Below are 27,188 nucleotides of genomic sequence, written 5' to 3'. Positions count from 1 at the left end.
CACTGGACTTATATATGGTTTGGAGGTTCCAGATCATTTTCCAACTCAACCCAAATGCCCCCTGTAAATCCTGCTTCGATTGTTATTGCTGTTAGGGGCAAGGTTCCTTCCCACTCTGCTCCCATTAATCTTTCAAACCAAAGCCTTAATGGTTAGCTCTAATGAGAAGCTTGTCAGACAGTGCTCTCAATGGCAAGTTGTGCAGATTTAGCTGATTATATTCCAGCACAACCACAGTGCAGCGCATGTTCTGGGGATCCAGCCTTGACTGTTGCCAATCTGTGCATAATTACTTTCTGAAATTAGGAAAGCAGGATGCTTCCCTCCAGAAAGAGAGGGTGCATTCCATTGCAACATATATCTCTGTGATTTCCATGTTTAGGTGGGATGCATCGAATTCTCAATTTGGTATGGATACTTTTAAGTACGGTGATGGGTTTCCGCATGTGTCAGACACCCAGCTGACCAAAACACATGTTGATGTCCATGACATTTCAGTTCCTTGACATGGTATATGCTGCCAAAGTCCGTCTCAGTGTGCCAGCTTGGCTCAGTTGCTGGCACGCTTGCCTCTGGGTCAGAAGGATGTAGATTTAAGTTCCGTGCTGCAATTGCACTGCATTGTTGAAGGTGGCATCCGTCGGGTGTTACACTAAACCAGGGTCCTGTTTTGTATCTGTTCTGGTAGATGTTAAAGATCCTATAACACTATTGGGAAAGTGTAAGAGTTTGTCTCAGTGTCGTGGCAAATAAAACACCCCATTCACTTTATTGTTGTGCATTCACCTACAAAACACACCATCATTACATTTTACAGTATATCCTGTAATGCGTTTTAAGACGTCCTGACATGATAGGCACTATATCAAAGATAAGAATATTATGATTTAGTATTGGTCTGATTGGGTATTGATCTCACCAGGACATTACAATGAATTAGGACAATGGGTTGTACCCCATCCACTACACTTATGATGCCACAGAGAGAAATCTGCACGAACGACTCATCAGTAAATTAAATGACTAGTGGAAAATAACCCTGAAAAAGACTGTTCAGGACTTCCCAGGACACCCGTAACCAATGGTTTCAAAGCATAACAGAAGTGATGCAATTTCTCATTCCCAGAGCTGTAAAGTTCAGATATTATAAAGAAGTTCATTAATAAACACTTTGTTTGACAACCCCAATTATAATATAATAGTTTACATTTATATAGCACTTTTCACATTGGGAGGAAGTATGAAAGCACCTAATACCGTTGGCTGGGCACCCATGCTGGGATGGCAGCTGAAGGGTCTGGGGATGGGAAAGGTGACTGAAAGTGCAGTCAACGAGGTTTGTTGAGATAATAATAATAATCCTTGCATTTGATATAGCGCTTTTCACGTCAGGAGGACGTCCCAAAGCGCTTCACAGAACATACTGTAAAGTGAATTGACTGTATATTTGTGGGCGAACGCGGCAGCCAATTGCGCACAGCAATGTCCCACAAACAGTCGTAGATTGAAAATGATTCATTTATTATTGTTTTTGGTTTTGGAGGGATTATTAGGCTCTGTGTGGAGTAAGGAAACTTGCCCAAGGTTTCGCCCTCTGCCTGGAATTGAACTCAGGTCTCTCACTTGCAAAGCGAGTGCTCTAACCACTGAGCTACAGGACTCCACATGGAGTCAATAATAAATAATAATAAATAATAATGAGCCCAACGGGCAAACAATAATAAATGAATCATTTTCAATCTACGACTGTTTGTGGGACATTGCTGTGCGCAATTGGCTGCCGCGTTCGCCCACAAATATACAGTCAATTCACTTTACAGTATGTTCTGTGAAGCGCTTTGGGACGTCCTCCTGACGAGATGGCCTTGAATGAGAGGAGAAAGACACCGAGTCAGAGGATGGAGTTGCAGAGAGAGGGCAGAATAATGCCAGTCAATGGTGGGGCAAATAAGCCTGGCGACATGAAGCATGCTGGTGTTCACTGAGCGAAGAGAGTAGCTGGGGATTGAAGGAGGTCACAGAGGTAGGGTGGAGTGTGACTGTGGAAGGAAGGATCTTGAATTTGATCCCATCAAAAGTTGGGGAGCCAATTGAGCCCAACGGGCATGGCGGTGATAGGCTAGCACAGTGTATCAGGCGAGAATGTCTCAAAGTAAATCAAGCTTTAAGCAAACTTTAATCAGTTTGCAGTGATGTGCCAAAAGGAAACCTGAGCCTACTGTTTTCAGCTTATAGGAGACTAGCTGTACCCACCCGTTGCAGCTACGCTTGCAACCAAAGGATCCAATATGAAATGTAGATTTGTGTAGCTGTTCGGGAAAGCTTTGGTTTTGAGCTCTGCTATATCGTGCACAATGGTCCCACAACTTTCGGGGACCTGAATTTGGCATCTGGTGGATCACTGGAATTATATACATAAGGAGAGGGAAAGGAGGAGGGGCTAAACCCCAGCCCCCGCTGAGGCCCCAACTTGAGCCCCAGGCTTCACCCTCCCTGGCTAGTCGCTGCCAGGCCATGGCACGGAGGAAGCTGGAAACCCCACGGCCTCATTGAGCCAATCGTCACCCACCACCAGCCCATCTCCGACATGGCGCCACCCAGCCCAGGGCCATCCATGAGCAGCAGGAAAAGCAGCCAAACGGCAACGCCGCTCCGGGCAACTTCCACCTTACCACTGCCATCTTGTTCACGCCACCTGGCTTCGGCTGAGTGTTCTATGACTCACGATGCCACAGCACCATTGGGAGTCGACCTGGCCACGAGGTGTAACTGCAGCACTATGTTGCACGTTAAGCAAAACTGCCTTACAAGTATGATGAGCTTGTTTAGGTCATAGCTCATCAACGATAGGAGATCCCCGATAAAAATATACCCATGACACTCCCAGTTGCAAGACCTTTCCAATGAGATATAAATCATGTTTCTAAATTAATCGGTTATTGAGTTCTTAGCAGATACACAGATACACAGACATTTATTAGTATAGATTGGATTGGATTCAATGTATTTCTGAAACAAACTGCATACTCATTGGTAAAATTAGTTCCAAGAATATAAACAGATTTATAGTCAGCCTCTTAGGTGCAGATATCATATATTTCTGTTGACCATGACTTATTCTGACTTCATGACTATTGTGGAACATTGCTGTGCACAAATTAGCTGTCATGTTGACCCACAAGACAGTCACTCAACTTTACATTGTATCCTGTGAGTCGCTTTGAGACGTCCTCCTGACGTGAAGGATGCTATATCAGATGTAAGGATTATTATTATTCTCTTTAGAACATTTGTGTTATTTAACTTCAAAATTCATTTGCTGACTTTACTCAGTGTATTGGTAAACGTAGCACTGAGGGATATAAATGCTAATGCACTTTGGTTACGTCCATTTTTCCTGTAACAGATGGGTTGTGAGCCTTAGGATCTTTCTGTGACAGCAGATTACCATAAAAATATTCAGTTTACCGGTATTGGTTTATGTAGAACTGAAATTTAAATTGCCTGAATAATGAGTTCTGTATAGATAATAAAACTAAACTGGGACAACACAGGCATGTTGTTTTCAATAAGGGAGCACAGCCTCAAGCTCAGAAGAGTGAAAGTTTAAGCACGTAGTTTCAATTTAATTTATTTGCACAGAACGCAGAAAACGTATGTAGCACTGTTCAGTGAGACAGTGGAGATGGATTCAGAGTTAACAGGCGGAAGGAATAGCTATCAGAAGAGGCAGTATCATGTGATATTTTTCAATCTTTACAGGAGGAAACTAATGGGGTGTGATTTAGTTCAATCATGTGTTCCCCTGTCAGATAATTGGCATTATCACAAATAACTTTTTGACCTGTTTTTTTCCCAGAAGTTTGGCAATGTAGTAATTTCAAAACAGTTGTAGTCAAATAGTTCAATGAAACTGACGAGTCTTCACATGCTGCAACAATAGCAACAAATTTATAATAATAATAATCCTTGCATTTGATATAGCTCCTTATGACGTCTTCAAGACGTCTCAAAGTGATTCACAGAATATACTGTAAAGTGAATTGACTCTATACATGGCAGCCCAGTTGTAAGACCAATTGTGCACAGCAGTGCCACACAAACAGTTTATATAGTGCCTTTCATGTTGGGAGGATATCGCAAGGCACTGCAAACATCAGTTAAAGTTTGTAACATTGTATAAAAATCATCACTGTTAATTTGTACAATATAATATACATCTGTATAGAACCTTTCATGTTGGGAGGATGCCGCAAATTGCTTGACAATTCTAGCTGGGCACTAAAGCTGAGAATAGGAGCTGAGGGAGATGAGGAGGGCAAAGATGACCATAAGCACAGTCAAAGAGGTATGCTTTGAGGTATGTATCTTGAAAGAGAGGAGGGAGAGAGCAAGTTGGAGGGATCCAGAATTAAGGTTCCAGAGAACAGGTACCAAGTGACTGAAAGCCTGCCTTCCGATGGTGGAATGGTTAGAGCAGGGTATGCGGAGTAGACCAGTGTTAGCTAAGCGAAGGGGATGGCTGGGATGGTAAAGATGAAGGAGGTAGGGTGGGCAAGACTATGGAGGGATTTAAATGTGAGAACAAGGATCTTGAACTCGACCGGCTGAGGAATGGAGAGTCAATGATGCTGAGTGGAGCTGAGCAAGGACGGGAGTGGGAGGCTTGCGACACCTGGTGTGGGAGAGGAAACAGGCTGCAGAGTGCTGGATGTCAGCATGTCCTGTGTGGTGCACTGCGGCTAATGTTTCCTAATCTTGCAACAATCCAATTCCACTTCTGCTGATGCAAAACCTATTTCTCTGGGGTCTAACCAGCAACCACATTCTAAGATTCAGAGAAATTGACCGCATTGCATGTTTGGTTTGAATAAGTTGTACAAGGTTGCACAGTATCAATTACAAAGTTCAGTTTGACTGCAGCATATACGTATACTGCAATGTTCAACCCGAAAACTGGCAGGAGCTCTACAGGGACTTCTATCTCTGTCTGTGGATTGATTGTTTTCGTACATTTCAGCTCACACACTGTTATGATGATACAAATATTAACATTACAGTAATAAAGCTTCTCAAACATTAGAATATCTTTATAGCTGTAAATATTGAACCTAGCTATATTAAAATATAATTTTAAATAAGAATAAAATATTTCAAAGTCCTTGCTTGTCCTGTCATGACGTTTTATCTTCTATTTTCTGTAATTCTCTATTCTCCCTTCGTCCTTATTTTAAATAATCTAAATAAATTATTTTTTATTTATTTTATTAAATAATCCTTGAATTTGATATAATACTTTTTATGTCAGACTTGTCAAAGCTCTTCATAGGATTTAGCATAAAGTGGAGCGTGTAATATGAAGGCAAACGTAACATTGCTTTTCCTATATTTTGTTTTATTGCTACATATTCTATCCTTTTATTTCTCCAATTTTACCCCATTGAGCCTGCTCTACCATTTTATTAGTGTAAGTCGTTGATGTTGTTGTTCCATGTTCCTGTTCTTTGCAATAGATACTATACCGAGGTCCCAGCTACCTGCTCAGGTGTACGTTACAAATCTGCAACTTAATGATGAAATTGTCACAAACAGATGAGCAGGAAGTTTGCTCCAGTAATTTGGGAATGAAGTATCGGAAGGGTTAAGTGGTTCCCTCATAACCTACGATTTTCCTATTAGCGTTCTCAGCCACCAATGAAGAATTACTAAACATTGCAATTTGTCTTATTCTTTGTGTCAAATTGCACCCAGGCAGAAGCTACCCAAGCTTGAAGGTAATTAACATCTGCACCAAGTGTGACCGCCAGAAATCTCTCACAGTCATCAATCAAAGCAAAAGTTCTTTTGCATTCTATGAAATAAGCAACCTTGTTTATGGGATAATGAAACCCTATATTGATCAGTCAGTGTTGCTTTAGTTGGTGTCTTGCTTTCAACCCAAAAGTGCATCATTCCACATCAGGACTTTGAATTCATAATCTTGCCTCATAAACCAGTGCAATGCAAGGGGAGCACTGCAATGTCAGAAGTGACGTCCTTTGGATCAGACGTTACAATGAGATCCCAACTGCCTGTTCAGGGGGATGTCAAAGATCCCATGGCACTATTCGATAAGATAAGGGAATTTCTCCTGGTATCTTGGACAATAATCCCCCAAATAAAATGAATTATTCACTTCATGACTGTTTGTGGGACATTGTTGTCCTCAAAATTGGCTGTTACATTTGCCTACAAAATACAGTCACAATATTTTTATCGTGTATCCTGTGTATTTTGAGATGCTGTGACAATGCAGCAAGGAGCTATTTCAAGTGTTCTGGGACGCTGCTCTGTATGAGGCGTTGTTGTTATTTCAAATACAATTAATATTTACCTGTGTTTTTTGTTTGTTTATTTATCTTGCTTGCATGTAAGTTAAACAAACAAAATAAAACGACAATGCAAGTAAGATGAATAAACATCACTGAACGGATCGACTTCAAAATACTCACTCTCGTGTTCAAATCCATTCATTCCCTGGTACCTCCCTACCTCTATGACCTCCTCATTCCCGAATACACCACCTGGCACCTCTGCTCAACTGGCCCCGGCCTCCTGCTCGTCCCTCACACCCTCCACCACACCATCGGAGGTCACGCTTTCAGCCACTACGCCACAAAACTCTGGAACACCCTCAATCCCTCCGCCTTGCCCCCTCTCTCCCCGTTTTCAAGTCCCAACTGAAGACTTTCTTGTTCGACCGTGCTTACGGCCACCTCCTTCCTCCCCCTGGCTCAGAGTCAGGCTCCACCACTGCTAAGCGCTCTGAGACGCTGCCCTGTGTGGAGGGCGCTATGTATGTGCAAGTTGTTGTTGTTAATTGCACATTTGCCACTGATTATCTAATCCATGAAGAGGAAGTCTAAGCTTTAACACGTTCTGTGCTGTTTACTCACTCCAGCTCACCAAAAACAACACAGTCACTACACTTTACAGTAATTCCCATGAAGGACATTTAAGTTTTTGACAATATCATAAGGCATTATATCAATCGCAAGGATCATTGTTATTTCACATTCTCTGTAGATTATTCAACACAACTTTCATGGAAGGCTGTAACTGGACTAAAATATAAATTAGACAAATAATATGAGTGCTTTGTATTTGGTATTGGACTAGTAAAGTCATGCTTTTATTTTGAAATTGGGGAAGGTGCCAAAATGCAGTGCCAGGGGTGGTGCTGGAGGTGCAGTCTTTTGGAAGAGATGTAAAGCTGAGGTCCTATTGTCTGTCAGGTGAACGTTAAAGATTCTGTGGCACTATTCAAAAAGAGATGTGAGTTTCTCCAGGTGTCTTGGCCAACAATCCTCTGAATAAAAAGAATGGTCATTCACTTCATGGCTGTTTGTGGGACATTTTACTATGAGACGTGCACTGTGAGATGTGCTTCCATTGTGAAAAGTGCTATATCAAATGTAAGGATTATTATTATTATTTTGTAAAAGTTGGGCTTCATACAACGTATTGTCCTATCTTATTCACAGATTCCTCACAATATTTTTTCTGACTATGAATCTGCTATGTTCAATTCCATTATAAATTATTCTTTTGAACTATCTGCCATGTTTGATAATCTTTAAGGAACAGGTTATCTTTCAACATCAATTTTTGATTCTAGGATACAATGCACTTGATATAAATGGGTTAAAATGGGAGCTTTACTTTGACATAGGTTGCTATGTTTGACTTCATCAAACACCTTTTAGTTTACAGAATGGAACGGATAGAGCTGGCATCAAACATTTTAACAAGTTCCAAGATATATTTACCGGCACCAAAAATTTGAAATGTCTGCCACGCTAGGGTGTAGGCTAATGCAAGCAGTTGCAAAAATAGTGATCAAGGTTTTAAGAGTTATACATGCTTCTGGGGACTATCAGAACTGCATACATGATCAGCAGTATATAGCAGGGCAAAACAAATTACTTAAAATAAAACAAGAGCATCAATTTCCCAAGCATCAGTTTTCACCGGGAGAAGACTTTAACATGGGCTGAAGAAAGGGTGGCCCCCCCACAGGGACCCCAGCGTTTCTTCTGACTCCACTGATTCTGGTGAGTTTTGTTTATTTCATATGGAACAGTCTGAGATATTATTACTACATGTTGTATAACATGCATTGCAATAATTTATATGCAGGTCCATTAGAACGTACATGAATGTCTTGATCAATAAACATTTGCTTTCTCATTAAGTTCAGTGCAGCCCTATTTCTTCCAATATCTTGAGGCATCATCCTCAATTTATGGATAATCCAGCATAAATTAAACAAAATCTTTTCTCATCTTTCCACAGATAATTCCAGCATATCCATATTGACACACTACAACGACAACAAGATTACATTTGTATAGTGCCTTTCACGTCGGGAGGACATCCCAAGGCACTGGACTAGAGAAGCAATAGCGATCTTGGAGGAAGAGGTGTCAGCTTTGTACCAAAGAGATGCTATGTCTGAAGAAGCTGTTATCAGTTAAATACCACAAAACCTTCATGGTTTAAACTTTAATAAAAGTACACTTCCAGATTTTGAAGTTGGACCACGAATGTCATACTTTAGCACTTTAAAAACTGTTCAAAACTATAACTCCGTCTAAGATTTATTATTAGTTTGTGTATGTGTATTGATGGTTGAAGGATATGCAGTAATACAACTATAACAATGAATGAGTTTTAAAAAAATTAAAAATCATGAAGAATTTCTGTGCTCTTTGGAATAAAAGGCTCGAATCAACCCTTCTTTTGGTCCTGTGCCTTTTTATGTTCACCAAGGCAGCTTCACATTTCATATGAAGTAACAGATCAGTCCCAGATTGGCTGTGTAGTTTGATATGTGCCAAATAAACTCTTTCTGGAATTGTATGACTCACATGTCTCTCTTTCATACAGAACTGCAAGTCCTGGCTATTACCTTAATTTGGTATTATGTTGGTTAGGATTGTACCATTATTCACGAATATATAAAGAAATTTTTATTTTATGCCTGAGGTTTTTGTGTACATATCTGTATTTACTCTTATTCCCAGTTATGAGGTGATAAGAACATAAAAAATATTTGTATTTTGAAATGATACCACTCAGCAATGTGTGAAAGTGTTTAGTGTTTTTCTGGAATTGTCTCCTGTGAAATTGTATATGAAAACACATTGAATTTAAAATTACATTTCAAAAGGGAAGGAAAGGTTCAGAAAAGGAAAAATGGATTCAGCTATGCCTCAATCTTCATTACAAGGCTCTTTATTTTAGTATTGAATTTCTGTCTTTTCTACCTTTACTCCTGACACCTTTGTGGAATGCCTTTCAGTGAGCCTGAATTCCACTCCTAGTTGAAGAATTAGAGGAATAGGATATGAGCAACAGTTAGACAAACTGGGACTCTTCAGTTTCAAGAGAAGACGACTCAGAGAGGACCTCATAGAGATGTACAAAATTTAAATGGGATTGAAAAAGTAAACCCAGATCAATAGGATGCACCAAGACAGTAGAACAAGAGTTGTAAAGAACAATTTCAGGACAGATACCATAACATTTCTCTTTACTCACAGTATGACTAATGACTGGAACAGGTTGTCAGGAAAGATTGTTGAGGCTAGGACCCTGGATTCATTTAAAAAGCAGCTTGAGCTGTGATGGGAGGATGGTAGAATGGATGTTTTTGAAGGATGAGATTGGATGGACTGAAGGGCCTTCTTCATCCAAACCAATTTTGTGATTTTGTGCATAGTTTTAATTTTAAATTGATTGGAATACTCCATCCCAATAATCTGCTAAGAACAGTTTAGCAAATTAAATCCAGAAAACATTTACTACTCAAACAAAGAGTAAAAACTTTAGAGAGCTGGAAATGACTCCTCTACTCGACGCTTTCACTCAGCTGATTTTGGTCTTCCTCATGTCCCTCATCCCCTCTGTACCACTATTGATGGCCATGCTTTCAGCTACTATTCCTCAAATGCCTGGAACTCCATGCCTCAATCCCTCTATCTTGCTCCTTCTTTGAACACCTTCAAATCACATTTGAAGAATTTATTCTTCAACTGTGCCTCCGGTCACTTCCCTTCCCTTTCCAGCTTGGCGTCAAACCCCTGTTAAGGGGTCTTAATCCCTGTTAAGTGTTCTAAGAAACTAGTCATGTGAAGGACACTATATAAAGGTAAGTTGTTGTTGTAACATTGGATAATGAACTGGTGCTATTCCATGCAAAGTCCAGTTACCTGGCTGAAAATTATTAGGTTGAAAATAACAATAATACTTATATTTGATATGGCACCTTCCACGTAGAGACTTTGTCTCAAAGCATTTCATAAGTTATACCGGAAAATAATTCCCATATGTTTAATAACAATTATTATCATTGTAGTATATCAGGGACCCCGATAAAGCGATTCTGTCACATGCAATAAATGATTTCCAGCTCTAAAGAAAATAAATTGACAAGAAGTGTAGGAGTAAACCTTTCCTCCCCACTGCTAACCATTTTGGAGCTGTATAAGGAAGGGGGGAATGACTTGTAGTTGAATAAGAAAGGCTTATTTTAACATTTTCAATGAGCCTCCATTATTTTGGGGCAGTTATGTGGATGGGCCTGTGGAAACCCATTGCCATGCCCACAGTCTACAGTTCCAGGTGCTAAGAAACCCACAGAAATAGAGTTCTGTTTGCTATTTCTGGTATCCGATTCTGTTCTGTTTGTCTGTGACTGAAGAAACCAAGGCATGAGGGAACCTCAAGGTCACACTGTGGAATGACTGGAATTTAATCAAGCAATGAATAACATAGATGGACAGATTACTATACCCGTCATTGATCTCAAACATTGCACAGAAAGTCTACTAGTTTGAGCAATGACCAAGAAAGCTTACAAAGATATTAAAGAATATTCAGTGTCTTTGGAATTGTACTGCAGGAGGGGGTCAACATCTTCAGCAGAGAAGAACTTGCATTTTATAGCATCTATAATGCCAAAATGCCTCAGAATGTGTCATAGTAATTACTCTGAGGTGTGTTGACTTTGTATTTTGGCAAACACAGCAGTCGTTTTGCTCACAGCAAAGTTGCACAAACTGCCCTGAGTGGAATGATCAATTTATCTGAAGGAATGTTGGCCAGGACAACAGGGGAAACTCTCTTCCCTTTCAAATAGTGCCTTGGGATCTTTACCATTCAAGTTGAAGAACAGGCAAATGGGGCCTTGGTTTAATGTCTTATCTGAAACATGGCAACTCTGACAATGCAGTGCAACTGGAGTGTCAGCCTGGAGCTCAAATTGTGACATGGGTTTTTTGGAGCCACAGTTATCCAAACAAAAGGCAAGAATGCTCCACAAACCAAAGCAGAGACATCAGTCTTGCCAGGGGAGGAAAATAATAATTAGAATGTTCTGGCTTTTGATTAGCTGAAAAATATCCTTAAAGCCAGTTTTAGGTCAAGTTGATTCCATCTCCAAATTAATCCTGGCAGACAGGAACAAAAATAAATTTTAAACATTAGACAAAGATTATCAAAGAAGAGAGAATAGGGAGAAAAGGGCAAGTAAACAGAATAAAGTTATTTAAATTGTTTGTGAATTTTTAAAATGTTTTATATAATTGGGTTAGATGTTTCTGGATATTTAACATGTTTTATTATTGTAATATGCATGTTTGTTCAATGTCGCTATGTGAGCTGAAAGCATTTTTATCAAATGTTCCACTCAAGGAGATATATAGGTCCCTTGAATCTACCTCTTGGACCTAACCCTTTTCTGAAGATTAAATCCAATTAACTGACTATAGTTTTGCTGGGATTTCACTGTCTATGTTTTAACAGCCTGTACTGACTATCAGTAGTTACGAACCACCTAAATAGAGATAATAATAGCAATAAATAATCCTTACATTAGATATATCGCACCTGCTAGCTTTGCTCACATCTCTCCCTCCACTCCTTCCTCGAGCCCTTCCAGTCTGGTTTCCACCCTACCCACAGCACAGAGACACCGCTTGTCAAGGTCACAAATGATGACCTAGGGCTCCCTCTGCCTCCTTGTCCTTCTGGACCTCTCCGCCGCATTCAATACAGTTGACCACGTCACCTTCGTCCACCGCCTCTCCTCCCTCATCCAACTTAGTGGGCCTGCACTAGCTTGGTTCAAGCCCTACCTAACAAATCACCTTCGCTTTATCTATTCAAATGGTTTCTCCTCCCACCCAGTCACCTGTGGTGTACCTCACACTCATTTTCAGATACCTTCATGCCCTGGCACCCCCCTACCTCTCCCACCTGCTTACCCCCCAAACTCACTTCCTTCGCTCGATTAGCTCCGGCCTTCTGTAGATCCCTCATGCTCTCCATTCCACCATCAGTGGCCAAACTTTCAGCCACTTCACCCCAAACCTTTGGAACACTCTTCCTCTATCCCGCCGCCTTGCTCCTTACTTCCCCATCTTCAGGTCACGCCTGAAGAAATTCCTCTTCGACCGTGCCTACGGTCACCTCCCCCGGCTCAGCGTCAAGGTCCGCAACTGTCAAGCACTTTGGGCTGCTACCCTGCGTGAGGGGTGCTATATAAATGCAAGTTATTGTTGTTCATGTCAGGAGGGCATCTCAAAGCATGGTATGGGATATACTGTAAAGTGGAATTATTGTGTATCTTATAGGTGAATGAGCAGCCAATGTGCATACAGCAATATCGCACAAACAGCTTGAAGTGAATGACCAATTTTTTTATTTGGAGGGTTTTGGGCCAGTACACTGGGACCTCAGTTTAATGTCTCAACTAAAGGGCGGAGATCATCATTGTTAAATAATGGAGTCCTGTAGCTCAGTGGTTAGAGCACTCGCTTTGCAAGCGAGAGACCTGAGTTCAATTCCAGGCAGGGCGAAACCTTGGGCAAGTTTCCTTACTCCACACACCTAATAATAATCCCTCCAAAACTAAAAACAATAATAAATTGGTCATTTTCAATCTACGACTGTTTGTGGGACATTGCTGTGCGCAATTGGCTGCCGCGTTCGCCCACAAATATACAGTCAATTCACTTTACAGTGTGTTCTGTGAAGCGCTTTGGGACGTCCTCCCGACGTGAAAAGCGCTATATCAAATGCAAGGATTATTATTATTATTATTTATTATTAACTAAGAACCATCGCTATTCAGGGGATGGAGGATGGCACAATCATATGGTACACAAGTGGCAAAAGGACATTTTCACAACAAAATTTATTTTCAACACGACTGTTCATTGGTAATAATTTAATATTATATCATTGCAAAAAACAAATCTTCCCACGCCTAGGCCACTATTCCTCTGAAAGAGATATCAGGAATTATTTAGAAAAAAAACAAAGTAATATTTTCCATATGTTTACTCTTTGAATAAGAGAGCTCTTCCCCCTATACACTTACACAATTTATTTATGAAGCCAGCAATTGCTCAGTAGGGATCATAGATAATTGATTCACACGGGTTACCTTAGCCCAAGATAAAAAGAATTCTTCCAAATAGATATTCCATTATCTTGAATTCAAAGAATTCATTAAAACACAGATGCTAGCAACTAATGGTAAACATCAGCTGTGTTCAAAACTTCTGCGCACCAGCCTTTGGCACAGCATTTAATTATTCAGCCAGCCATAGCTGAGATAATCAAGCAGATGTTGCCACAGAAATTTGAAAACAAATTATTTTCAAATCGTACATAAGTGCTTCTCAGCCCCTTGCCTGCACCACTCTTTTTCTCACATTTGCAATCTGCTTTCTCTATTTTGTATCTGCCCTTACACTGTGACCTCTCCCAATGCTTGCAAGTATAGCTCTGGGAGGAGTTTAAAGTTGAATTTGTTTCCACGTCCTTCCAACGTGATAAGGTGCTATATCAATACTATTATTATGATTGTTTATTAACATGAAGCCGCATGTTGACACGTGTCAATTGCCTACAGTAAATGCCTCCCCTTAAAACAATCATTTTAATAAAATAATGAATTGGAATTATCTCGAATATGATTTGAGACAAGTATGCTGAGATGCTTCCCGTGTGAAGGGCGCTATATAAATGCAAGTTGTTGTTGTATTTAAAATATTAAACATAGCTTTGATAGACAGTAGCTTATAATAATAATAATAATCATAATAATCCTTGCATTTGATATAGCGCTTTTCACACCTTCCTCTTCGACCATGTCACATCTTCTCTCCCCACTGGCTCCATGTTAGGTTCTGCCAGTGTTAATCACCCCATGTGAAGGGTGCTATATAAATACAAGTTGTTGTTCTATTTTTTTTCCTGAACCCCATAGATGGAGTTGATTAGGACTGGGTGGAGGGGAGGTGGGGGGTGGTTAAGCCTCCCCAAGCTCACAGAATGTGCCTCCCCACCACCAACAGAACCTGACCTGGACACCAACAAAACTTGAGGGCCTGAGCCCGCTCCCATGGACAGTTTCAGATCTCTGTTGCGCTGCTATTGAATGGTGCCCACCTATTTCAAGGCTCCTATTGGACAATCCCTGCTCTCTCCACTGCTCCCATTAGACCGGCCACTTGTTTTCCGGCCACTCCCTCGCCATCGGTCACTTGGTCACTTGTGTGCGAGTTTTAATTGACAAGACGGTGAAAATGGTGAGTTAAAACACGTGTTTCTCTTCACTAAATTTCAGCAATTAATTTCAGACAAAAAAAATCACACAATGATTAATCGACAAAAAATATATGTGCCTTGGTTTACATGTAGTTTGGTGTGTAATATTAAAAACTAGTAAAAAAGCCTTTATAAACAACGACAACAACTTGTATTTATATAACGCCCCTCTCAGAGGGTAGCGTCCCAGAGAGCTTGACAGTGGAAGAGCACAACACTGAGCCGGTGGGCGAGGTGACCGCAAGCACGGTCGAAGTGGAAGGTCTTCAGGCGTGACCTGAAAATGGGGAGGGAGGGAACAAGGTGGAGGGATAGAGGAAGAATGTTCCAGAGTTTCAGGGCAAAGTGGCTGAAAATGCGGCAACAATGGTGGAATAGAGGGCACGAGGGACATGCAGGAGGCCGGAGCCAGTCAAGCAGAGGCAGCCAGTTGTGGGTTGGGGGGTGAGCAGGTCAGAGAGACAGGGAGGTGCCAGGACATGAAGGAATTTGAAACCGAGGGTAAGGATCTTGAAATTGATCCGTTCAGTGATTGGGAGCCAGTTAAGCTTGGTTAGAAATGGTGTGATGGGCGTACGGCGTTTAGTGTGGGTGAGTATCCGCGCAGCAGAGTTTTGGATTCGCTGGATTTTCTGTAGCTGGGGAGACCAGCGAAGAGGGCATTTGAAAAGTTGAGGCGGGAAGTGACGAATACTAGTATCAGAAAAGGCTGCAAATCCTTCGCCCCCAGATCCGTGACCTAATATGGAAGCCATACTCCTTGCCTCCCGTCAACATCTTCACGCCTGCGGATCTAAACTCCTTAACCTCCCTGGGTTTTCCCTCAGACTCATCGAACCAGTGCGCAACTTCGGCCTCTGGTTTGAACTCCCAGCTGTCCTTCCTCCCCCACATCCGGTCCCTGACCAGGACCTCCTTCTTCCACCTCTGCTACATTGCCCGTCTCCAACCGTACCTTATTCCAGTGCAGCCGAAACCCTCGTGTATGCGTTTGTCACTTCCTGCTTGGATAACTCCAATGCACTCTACTCTGGTCTCCCCAGCTCCACCATTCACAAGATCCAGCTCATTCAAAACTCTGCCTCCCACATACTGACCCGGACCAAACTCCAGACCCACATCTCACCAGTTCTGGCCAGGCTCCCCATCACCGAACTACAAGATCCACACTCTAATGTTCAAATCCATTCACTCTCTGGCACCTTCCTACCTTGCCGTCCTCCTCACTCCCCAATCCACCACCTGGCGCCTCCACTCGACTGGCACCGGCCTCCTGCTTGTCCCTCGCACACTCCATCCCACCATCGGAGGTCGTTCTTTCAGCCACGCACGCACCAAAACTCTGGATCACTCTCCCTCAATCCCTCTGCTTGCCCACCCTCTCCCCTCTTTCAAGTCCCGCCTGAAAACTTTCCTCTTCGATCGTGCTTACGGCCACCTCTCCTTCCCCCCAGCTTGGAGTCAGGCTCCGCCACTGTTAAGCGCTCTGAGATGCTACCCTGGGTGGAGGGCGCTATATAAGTACAACTTGTGTTGTTGTTGTTATGAATAGGTCAAAACTGAAATGATAGCTTCTTTTCATTCAGCTGCTGAGCGATTTATTGTGAATTTCCATCATTTCATCTACAAAATATAGTCAATTCACTTTACGGTATATACACTTTATGGTGTATTTATACCAGGAATGGGGAAGCTTAGCTATGAGGACAGGCTGGAGAAGTTAGGACTTTTCCCATTAGAGCAGAGAAGGTTACGCGGGGACCTGATAGAGGTCTTCAAGATCATGAAAGGTTTCGACAGGCTAGATAAGGAAAAGCTGTTTCCGCTGGTAGGTGTGTCTGTGACTCGTGGTCACAGTCTTAAGATATCTACCAAAAGAAGCAGAAGGGAGGTTAGAAGAAATTTTTTTCACTCAGCGAGTTGTTAGAATTTGTAATGATCTGCCAGAAAGGGTAGCGAAGTCCGATTCGATAACAGCTTTTAAGAGAGAACTGGATAGGTATCTGGAGAAGACAGGTTTGCAGGGTTATGGGGAGAAAGCTGGTGAGTGGGGTTAATAAAAGTCAGTTGCTCTGTCAAAGAGCTGGCACAGACTCGATGGGCCGAATGGCCTCCTCCTGTGCCGTAATATTCTATGATTCTATGATTCTATATTCTGTGAAGCTCTTTGAGACATCTCAAAGACGTGATAAGGCGCTATATCACACACAAGAATTCTTATTATTATTTGGGGGTAGGAGAGATTTATTTCAGGTTTCAAGCATATGCAGTTTTGGTTCTATTTCTAAAATAAATTCCTCTATGTGTTTGTTGCTTGACTGCAACAGATAGGAATTTATATCCTGTACAATATAGAAGGATGTAAAATTCAGAATACTTATTTCATGTAGAGTTGAAATAAAGCTTTAACCAATCAACAAAGGTTCCTCTGTTGCTCTAAATTTCTGACCAAGTATGAGATGGACTGCACGTTGTTAGTCCTTTTGGTAATTAAAACGCAAACATTTCTGTATCCACACTCCAAGGTAATTTTGCATCAAAATAAATTCTTCTCATGCTGGACACTGGTTTACAGTGTTTCCATCCAGCAGGCTGAGATGCTTTATGAAACAATTATATCAGAATCAGTTGGCAAGTGTCCTGCATGTTAAATCATTACCTTCACCACCAATACCAATGTGACAATGATGTTGTCTCCAGGGACGGTGACCATCGATTGGAGTCTACATTGTATCTCCAGAGGAAAGAACTCCTAGGGCAGCATGATAAAGAGTGTGCTTGCAGTCAGCCAACCCATTAGGCCAATTTTGGCATATTTTCCCAAAGCCTGAAAAATATCACTATTTTTAGCAATGAGAGTACATCAGATCCCCTCGGAACAAATGCATATTCACAAGTGCAGTTGTTTCTACTTTTCTACCAGTGACTTGGAGTCAATCCCAAAACATTATTAAATTACTAAAAAATATTAAAATAACAATCCATGCTTTACCGTTCTGTAGACAATACCCTGCCTGTTCTAAACGTTGTTCTACATTGTTGTCAGGCTCATAAAGGATATATAATTGTTCATTTAAGAACTTACATTTGGTTCTGCGTGAATTTTGGTTAATATTTCTATCTGCCGTTGTCTCTTTTAAAATATTAGCTCACATTTCAGCATATAAGACCAACCTGTATGTGTAATATTCAGATTAATTGTGTTTAATTAGGTTAATTGTAATATATTATAATTGTAATATGAATCAATTTTTTTTTAAAAAATTGAAAGTAAACATTACTGAGTAGGCATGTAACATTTTAATGTATAGCTATGTATAGAAGATAACACATTAAGATGCATATGTAAAGTAAGAGTAACATTACACTTGTATACAATGACATACAGTGCTGTGTAGGAGTTTTATCAAAATAGCAAACCTAAAATGAACGACTGAATTTTAACATTTGGAAATAATTTTATGACAATAAGTGTCGATAACATTCATTGTCTGGTTATACATATAAAGTGGCTATTATTATATTTTGATGATCTCAGATAACAAGTCTGTCAATAAAATTACTTTAGTGCACACATAGGGGAACATGAGATAAGTGATGTGATAAATGTCACCAGTAATACATGTTACATCACATACTCCATTCCTCACCCACTTTCCGAGAATACTACATTACATTTGTATACAAGTATGTATTTAATGTTAGTTATTCTAGTGTCTATGCAACAGGAATCTCATGTAAACATAGTCAATTTGGGTTGTAGTCAATATAACTCTTTCCTTGGCTTTGATCCAGTAGAAAATAACATTTGTCCTTCGAGTAAAAGTCTTGTACTAATTGTTCATCATTAGTCCATCTACACAAGTAATGTGTTTGCAAGGAGGTAGGATCACTGTACATTATTCACCCAGCTACAGTATGTAGGAATAGATTTATATTCCCAGCATATAAAGTAATGTGTTATTCCCACTTTGCTATTAATATTCATGTAAAGTGATTTCTCAGTGCTACAGATGAACAAGTACACTCAAGAGTATAAAAGGATGTGACATAGATATACTGGCTTTGTGAAAATCTCTTTGGCAGACTAATGATTGCCTGGAAAGGGAGAATGATCAGAACAACAATCTGTCATTTTTATTGCAATTACATCCCAAACACGTGATACAATGGTCAATTGCATTATGATTTATAGCATTTATAAACAACAACTTGTATTTATACAGCATCCTTCATGTAGAGCGAACAGATGAGAAGTTTGCTGAACACTTTTTTGTATTTTATAGCATTCCCAACACCACACTCGCAACTTAAGAACTTGCAAGAAACTTTCAGAAGAAAAGGTGAGATCCTATAAAAGTTACAAAACATTGAAAGCTTGTAAGAGGGGTAGCTGTCAAATCCAAACGTCAGAATAATAGTCTTTCAGATTTTATTTCATCAAATCAATTACATTGTCCAGTGATTTACTCAGCAGAATTTGATTGTTTACTTGATTTGTATTAAAGTACAGTAATATAGTTTGTATTAAAGTGGGCACTCCAAATCAGATTTATACATCAAAACCTGTGCACCCTTCATTTTCATTTAATTCCTTGTTACAACTGGGAGTCAGCTTGATAAACTCTAACAATAATTAACTATCGAGGAAGCTTTCCATAAATTTAATTGAATTACAACCAAATTCTTGCAACATTTTAAAAACACGGTGAAATTACCTTCTGTATCTTAAGAATAACACATCATGGAAACGTTCTGACATTATATGTGATTTATAAAAGATGTACAGACTTTTACTCAGAGGGTAATCAATGACTGGAACAAGTTGTCGGGAAAGGCGGTTGAGGCCAGGACATTGGATTCATTTAAAAAGCAGTTTGATGCTGTGATTGGGGGACAGTAGGGTGAGTATTCTGAAAAGATGAGATCAGATGGACTGAAGGACTTTCATCATCCAAACCAATCTAAGCTATGTGGAGTGGGGGGTGTGGTGGGAGAGGTGTGTATGTGTGGAGGCAGGGTGGGAGGGGGTGGAATTTACACAATGTTATGCAATATTTCACACCCCTCCTCTTCTTTTTTTACACTCTGCAATTCACAGAATGCAGTAATATCTTGCCTAGAATGATGGACATTACTCCCTTTTTCAATAAAAAGTTCTGACTTGTAACTTTTTTTTATGACAATACATAGGAAGATACATGATTTATTTACCTAGATGTCTCTTGGTGCCATTGATATAACATGTATTGTCACTGGACATGAATAACTTTCATATATGTGTCAGCCTGGTGCAGTGTTAGCACTCTCACCTCTGAGTCACAAGGTTGTGGGTTCAAGCCCCACTTCAGGACTTGGAATCACATTGTCGAATCACATTGACACTCCAATTCAGCACTTGGGGGGGGTGTTGCAATGTCGCAGGTGCCGTCCTTCAGATGAGATGTTAAACTGAGGTTCTGTTTGCCTGTTCAGGTTGACTTTAAAGATCCCATGGAATTATTCAAAAAGAGAAGGGAGTTTCGCCTGGTGTCCTAGCCAACGAATCCCCCAAATAAAATTGATCACTCACTCCATGGCGGTTTGTAGGACACTGCTGTGCATAAATGTGTTGCTGAGTTTCGCCCACAAAATACACAGTCAAACCACTCTACAGTACACTCTGTGGAGTGTTTTGAGACATGTCGACGACGTGAAAGGCGTATCAAATTCAAGGATTATTATTATTATTTAGTTTAATATAGCTTTAACTATTTTAAGTGTGTTTCAACAGGACTCCATAATATACAAATAATACTTATTATGGTTTATATCCAAGCTATTGAGATGTTTTCTATAACATTAAGTGATTATTTCCTGTAACATCTCAAGTTGAATTATTTCTACTTCTGCTGCCTTTGCCCTAAATTGACTGTATTCATCTGTTTTGGCAACGATACCACACTTGCAGCCTGCTATTTAGGGTACCAAACACAGCTTTTGTTTCCACGTTCACCAATATATGAATTATTTCATGAATCCACTTTTCATTTTTCCATGAAACCATGGAGCTAAATCTGAGTGAGACAAAATTATATTTACAGCTGATTTTATTGGAGACAGGTAATGAAAGAACTTACACAACACAATAGGAATGAAAGTGCATTGGGTTAGCAGTTACAGAGTTCCAATATTCCTCATCAAAACTAAGACATAGACCATTTTATTTAAAGCAAATGTATCCCCATTTCTATGGTATAAATGGAATACACAGCTGGGAACAATGTAATATTCAGTTTATTCCAGTCCTAAAACCAAATCTCATCCAGTGACTCACTAGTAGATTATCAGAATTTGTACACTTGTGGAATAGACAGAGTAATTTACTGTAGTTTACCACGATCTTTATGTGAAGTTTAACACAAATTAACCACTGTACTTTAAAATCTTAAACGTTTTATAATTTACAATGCTACCTGTCAGTGTCTTTGTGATGTTTCATGTCATTTAATTTTCAGTATCAGTAACATGCATGTGCTTTTGTCCTGTGTGTGTTTTTTTTCTTTTTTTCTGATGAACACTAACACTGTCTAAAAAGTTCTTTCAATAAGGGGCACCTGTTGTTGATAAACCAATGTGGGTGAGTTGCCTTGCTCCTCAGTACACTCTTGCTTCCAAAGTAACTAGTGGACTTTCCAGCCGCCATGGATTGTGGTGCCCGTTATTGAAAGATGTTCTGTATTTTTACCAATACAGAGGATGACAGTTAAGAAATGAGCCTGATTGCATGGTTCATTTGTTCTCCTTTGTAGAGCCAAGCCGGGGCACACTACAAAGGCACTAAACATGCCAAGAAGCTCAAAGCACTGGAGGCCATGAAAAATAAGCAGAAAACTGTTACTCCCAAGGACAGCGTAAAGACCACCTTCACATCCATCACAACCACCACCATCACTGCCAGCTCTGAGAAAGCAGGTTAAGAGATATTTTTGTTCTTTTGATTTTGTCTGCCTCTTGTCTCTTATTACTTAGGCTTGGCAATTTTTTTTATTATTTTTTTCTTGGTAGTTGTGGGAATTGAATGTGTCAGTCAGCCTGCCTCTTGTTTAAAATCCTTCAAATGTTTTCTATTCTGAACTGTCTTCAGTTTTCAGTGGAGTATAATCAGTATCCTGTCAGCACTATCCAAGGCTCACGCCTATTTTTTAAGAAGAATGTTTTCTACCTTGATGGCACTTAAAATTCTTAATGTGTAAATGACAAGCCGTGCATTCTGCCAGCGTTTATGTAAATGTTTTTATGGAGGCAAACACAGTAGTTAATTTGCACCAGTGATGTCCTGCAAACAATATTCAGATGAGTAGTTTGAATTTAGGGTGAATTTGGATGAGGAGTGATTGTTAGCCTCCTCATTTCTTTCAAATAGCAACAGGTAAGTGTTTGTCATGTGTTTTTCCTCCTATTCTGAGAATATAAGAAACTTCAGGGATGGGAAAGGACTATATATCCTACTAAACTCAGCCCCAAATATAGTACATTTCCCAGTATAGCACCTCACTGCAGTTTGAATAAATTCAAGAGTTCTTGATTGTTTAACCTTACCGGGCATATTCAACAAATCTTTGAGCAAAGGTGTTTTTACTAACATTTATTTTCACAAATTTCTATGTATTTATTTCATGTGGGACATGAGAACTTTGACGGGGCTTTTGTTTCTCTTATGTTCATTTTTGGCAGTCAGCATAAGATAGACAAAAGATAGGAAAATTAATTCAACAAGAAAAAAGAAAACCGTCACATTTAACTAGAACAGCAGAATACAAGTCTCTGAATACATTAAATACATTGATCAGACCATGGTTGGGAGAGTGATTCTCTTCCACATGCTGGTAAATAGAATGCACTTTGATGGAATAAGAAAACAATGGGAAATCCCATCAAAAACAGACAATGAAAACGAAACACTCATTTATCAATCAGTGTGGGACAGACCTCAGCCTGTGTTAGGTATTTAGAACAACATTCCACATAGATTAGAGGCAAAAATGTTTGGGTTGATCAAAATTAAGTAGAATTCTATACTTGGTAAAATAGGGCAATGGAGGGATGAGGTTTGATGGAGCTTTGCTTATCTGTTGTTTTTCTTATGTTCAAACTTGAACTATTTCGGTATAATTCTGTATTTTTTTATTGGCTGTTACGCAATATAATATTTATAGGTGCAATGTTATCTAATCAGGTAGATATTTCTTTAAGCATACATCGCAGGAATTGGAGATTTGAAAACAATATGAATTGGTCTCTTGGTAATAACAATCCAAATAATAATCCTTACATCTGGATAGCTCCTTTCATGTCAGGAGGTTATCCCAAAGGTATGTCACAGGATATTCTTTAAAGTGTAGTGACATTTTTTGTGGGCAAACACTGCAGCTAATTTGTGCATAACAATATCAGTGATGGAGACTTGGGTTCGATTCCTGGTTGGGCGAAACGTTGGGCAAGTTTCCTTACTCTGCATGACTCTGTTTAACTATCAGTGAGTAGGAATCTGGTTTTCAGTCGATTGGCGGACCCTTTTCCAGAAGTAATAATTCAATCAAACAATCAATCAATCAATCAATCAATCAATCAATTCATGATCCTTTGTGTGACATTGCTGTGCGCAATTGGCTGCCCTGTTTCGCCCGCAAAAATATACAGTCAAGTCACTTTACACTATATTCTGTAAAGCACTTAGAGACGTCTTGAAAACGTCATAACGTGCTATATCAAATGCATGGATTATTATTATTATAGCTATGGCACAACATTGGATTCCCATTTAAAGCCTAAATGGCAGGCTTAAGTGTCTTTCAGACTCATTTCTACTTGACGTTCTTTTTAGCTAACCTAGAAGAATGTTTCTTATAGTTCTTTATATTCCTAGCCCTCCATTAAAGACAAGGAAAAATAACAGCGGGAGAGAAGAAATGTTAACGGCAATTGATCAATTAAAAAAACTCGTAAAAATAACCAAGATGTTGTAGATTTGGAAGTCTACCGTGTTTTTACAATCAATACATTCATAAAAAGGTTCAAATGTGTGATCTTCACTGAAAGCTTCAAAACTGTTAATGACAAAAAATGTATCAGCCTCAAACGGACATCAGTAATTGTCTAAACTGCTGGTTTACCTGCCTTCAGAAATTTAGCTTGCAAGCCACATAATCAACAACAACAACAACAACAAATTCATGTTGGGAGGATGTCTCAAGGCCTGGAAAGTCAGGATTTGGACTCGAGCTGGGGTTTGGAGGGGTGCACGGCTAGGAGGGAACCGATGGCATGGTCGAAGAAGAGTGTCTTGAGGCAGGCTTTGAAGGAGGCAAGAGAGGGGGCGAGGCAAAGGGACTGTTAATCTGCTTAATCTGATTTCATAGCATGCTGGAATTATTTGTTACTCTTTGAAATTGTTGATTATCTAATACAAAAAAAATTATATTCTTCGAGAAAATGTCAGTGTAGAGGGTAAGATGTTCTACTTTTTGTTAATATTATAGCATTCCTTTAACTGGTTCTATTCATTAATTTTACATGTTGTCATCTTGTTTCACTGATATATATGATACAGGTTTGAGATATGTATGTTTCTATTTATCAATGGTTTGTTGAATGACTAACTAGTGACTATGCTCCTTGGTGGGAGGTAAGTGGAGTCTCATTGGAGTTGAGCTGGTGCCAAGGTGACATGTTTGACAATAAGTCAGAATTGACTCAATCCTCAGTGGTGGTCTCGGTAGTCTGGTTCCTGAGCCAGGTGGGTCTGCAGTACTCAGGGCATTGCTGACAGCCTGGCTCATCAGCAGGACTTGGAAGGGTAGACCAGTAACTTGGGGACAGGAACTATTCTCACTCAGCTCTGGTTAACAATGCAAGCCAAAGCCCCAGCAGATAGGATAGTTCTAGCTGGCCAAGCAGCAGAAAGTGTTCAAGACACTGCTCTGAATTGCAAGCCATGCAATTTTAGATGGCTGAGTAATATGCACATGCAAGTTTATTTGCTGATACTGTATCTCAATACTATTGATTTTGTCACATAGTAATGTAGTGTCAGATTACAGATCATAATCACATTTATTCTTATTGCACATACCTCTCTGTGATAACGTCTTTTTTTTGATCAGCCGGGTGTGTCTGAAACATACGGAAACCGATCACCACGTTTAAGAATATCCAAACCAAGCTGAGATTTCCATGCATTCCACCTACACATGGAAATCCCAGAGAGAGATTGTTGGAATGGTATGTGCACTCTCTCCCTGAAGGGATGCATCCTGCTAACCTAATTGCGGAAATAATTAGGCGCAGGTCGACAAGAGCCAAGGCTTGGACCCCAGAATGTGTATTGGGCTACTGCTGGATTCTAATCAGCTAAAGTTGCATAGTTTGCCATTGATAGCACTGTCTGCCAAGCTTTCTCGTTGTTTATCCAGCTAGGACCATTCTATGCATTCGGGCTTTGGCCTGCAGAGTTAACAGGAGCTGAGTGGGAAGAGTCCCTGTCCCCAGTGACTGGTCTGCCCTTCCAATTCCTGCTGATGAGCCAGCCTGGCTGTGCTGTCATCAGCAGTGACCTGGAATACTGTGGATCAACCTGGCTCAGGAATGATCTCTGAATAATAAAAGCAAATAATAGCAAATTAACTGTTACAAATAAATAAGAGCTTCAGATTATAGTTCAGTCTTGAGGTTCTGCTACCATCTACCAATTGCTTATGTTAGCCTCCTACACTGTGTTCACTACAACTACTGATTTTTTTACAGCATTGTTAGTCATTGTAAGTTTCACTATTAACCTTAAGGAATTCCATTCTTACCCTTCACCATCATGGTCTTGTGTCACTGTCCCCTTTTCTATTTTACGTTCTCGGGTTGAAAATTGCAGTATTTCAAAAGAAAAACTGTTCCTTATTTAAAATGTATTTTTAAATACCCTCAGTTTCACAATGATGGTAGTGCCCAAAACTTAACTGAAAAGTCCTGGGCACTGTTATCCTGAATTGAATTTAGCAAAGATAATACTCAAGCACTGAATACAGTCTTTCAGTTGGACCTGAAGGTCTCTGTTGTCAACTGTGAGTGTGAAAAATGGACTCTCTGGCCTTATTCATGGGATACTGCCTTGATTCAAATTGAGATAAGACAGTACCCCTTCAATAAGGAGTATAATGATCCTCAATACATTGAATTATCACATGCTGCTAATAATCCTTTAAATAATGCCATTTCTGTATAAATTCCACCTAGCAGGATCAAATATATCTTGATATTATCTAGCATTACAACAACAACTTGCATTTATATAGTGCACTTCACGCGGGGTAACCTCCCGAGCACTTCACAGTGGCGGAAGTTGACAATGATCCAGGCGGAGAGGGAGGTGGGTGGTGATTGTAAGCATGATCAACAAGGAAGGCGGGATATGAAGGTGGGGAGGGAGGGAGGGGACAAGGCGGAGGGATGGAGGGAGAGAGTTCCAGAGTTTCGGGGCGTAGTGGCTGAAGGCACGGCCAACAATGATGGAACGGCGGGCACGAGGGCCAAACAGGAGGTCGGAGCCAGTCGAGCGGAGGCAGCGGGTGGTGGAGTGGAGGCTAAGCAGGTCGGATAGGTAGAGGGGTACGAGGGCATGAAGGGATTTGAAAATGAGTGAGAGGATCTTGAAATCCCTCCGTTTGGTGATTGGGAGTCAGTGGAGCCTGGCAAGGACTGGTTTGATGCGGGTACAGAGGTTCGTGTGTGTGAGTATCCAGGCGGCATAATTTTGAATTAATTGGATTTTGTATATGGTGGAGCTGAGGAGACCAGAGAGGAGAACATTGGAATAGTCCAGCCAGGAAGTGACGAAGGCATGGACAAAGGTTTCAGCTGCTTCAGTTGTGAGATATGGAATGAGATGGGCACATCTCAAGTTACTGTCAGATAAGTGAATATTAGGAGAATAATAGGTAAAGCAGCAGTTTGTTTATCTCCTGATGTGTAAAAATTGCAGTGTTCCTGAACATGTTTGTTTCCATATTTAAAATATTTTAAATTTTTAAAAGGTCTTTGAAATACTGCTTCATTGATAAATAATGAAGCCTTCAATGTTGCTAGCTTGGGTAATAATAATCCTTGCATTTGATATAGCTCCTTATCACATTGTTGAGATGTCTCAAAGTGCTTTACAAGATCTACTGTAAATTATAGTGACTCTATTTACAGGTGAACCTAGCTGCCAATTTGCACACAATGATGTCCCTGAAGCAGCCATAAAGTGAATATCAATTTCATCTGTGGAATTGTTGGCCACTGGGAGAATTCTCTTTTCTTTTCAAATAATTCCAAGGGATCTATAGTGTCCACTTTAACAGGCAGATTGGGCCTCAGTTTAATGTCTCAACTGAAAGATGATACCTCCAATGATACAGCACTCACCCAGTACTGAACTGTCGTGTCAGTCTAAACTATATGATTCGAAAGTCCTGATGTATGACTTGAACCCATAATCTTCTGACTCAAGAGTA

General features: G+C 40.2%; 1 protein-coding gene across 8 annotated transcripts in view; it reads left to right on the top strand.

The window, feature by feature from the left end:
• Positions 1–27,188, top strand: part of LOC103179939 (zinc finger protein 385D) — a 165,713-nt gene that overhangs the window by 104,401 nt on the left and 34,124 nt on the right. For 6 of the 8 annotated variants that reach the window (XM_007895476.2, XM_007895479.2, XM_042332172.1 and 3 more), the window contains 2 exons: positions 18,948–19,004; positions 21,453–21,615. In XM_007895476.2, the coding sequence (XP_007893667.1) occupies positions 18,948–19,004; positions 21,453–21,615 (220 nt within the window). The remainder of the gene's footprint in view (positions 1–18,947; positions 19,005–21,452; positions 21,616–27,188) is intronic. The other 2 variants (XM_007895480.2, XM_007895475.2) reach the window with 1 other exon arrangement.

Source organism: Callorhinchus milii, unplaced genomic scaffold (genome assembly GCF_018977255.1).
Source record: "Callorhinchus milii isolate IMCB2004 unplaced genomic scaffold, IMCB_Cmil_1.0 Scaffold2, whole genome shotgun sequence".
NCBI lineage: Eukaryota > Metazoa > Chordata > Chondrichthyes > Chimaeriformes > Callorhinchidae > Callorhinchus > Callorhinchus milii.
The sequence above is the reverse complement of the archived record's forward strand: the minus strand, read 5'-3'. Positions and strand labels throughout refer to the sequence as shown.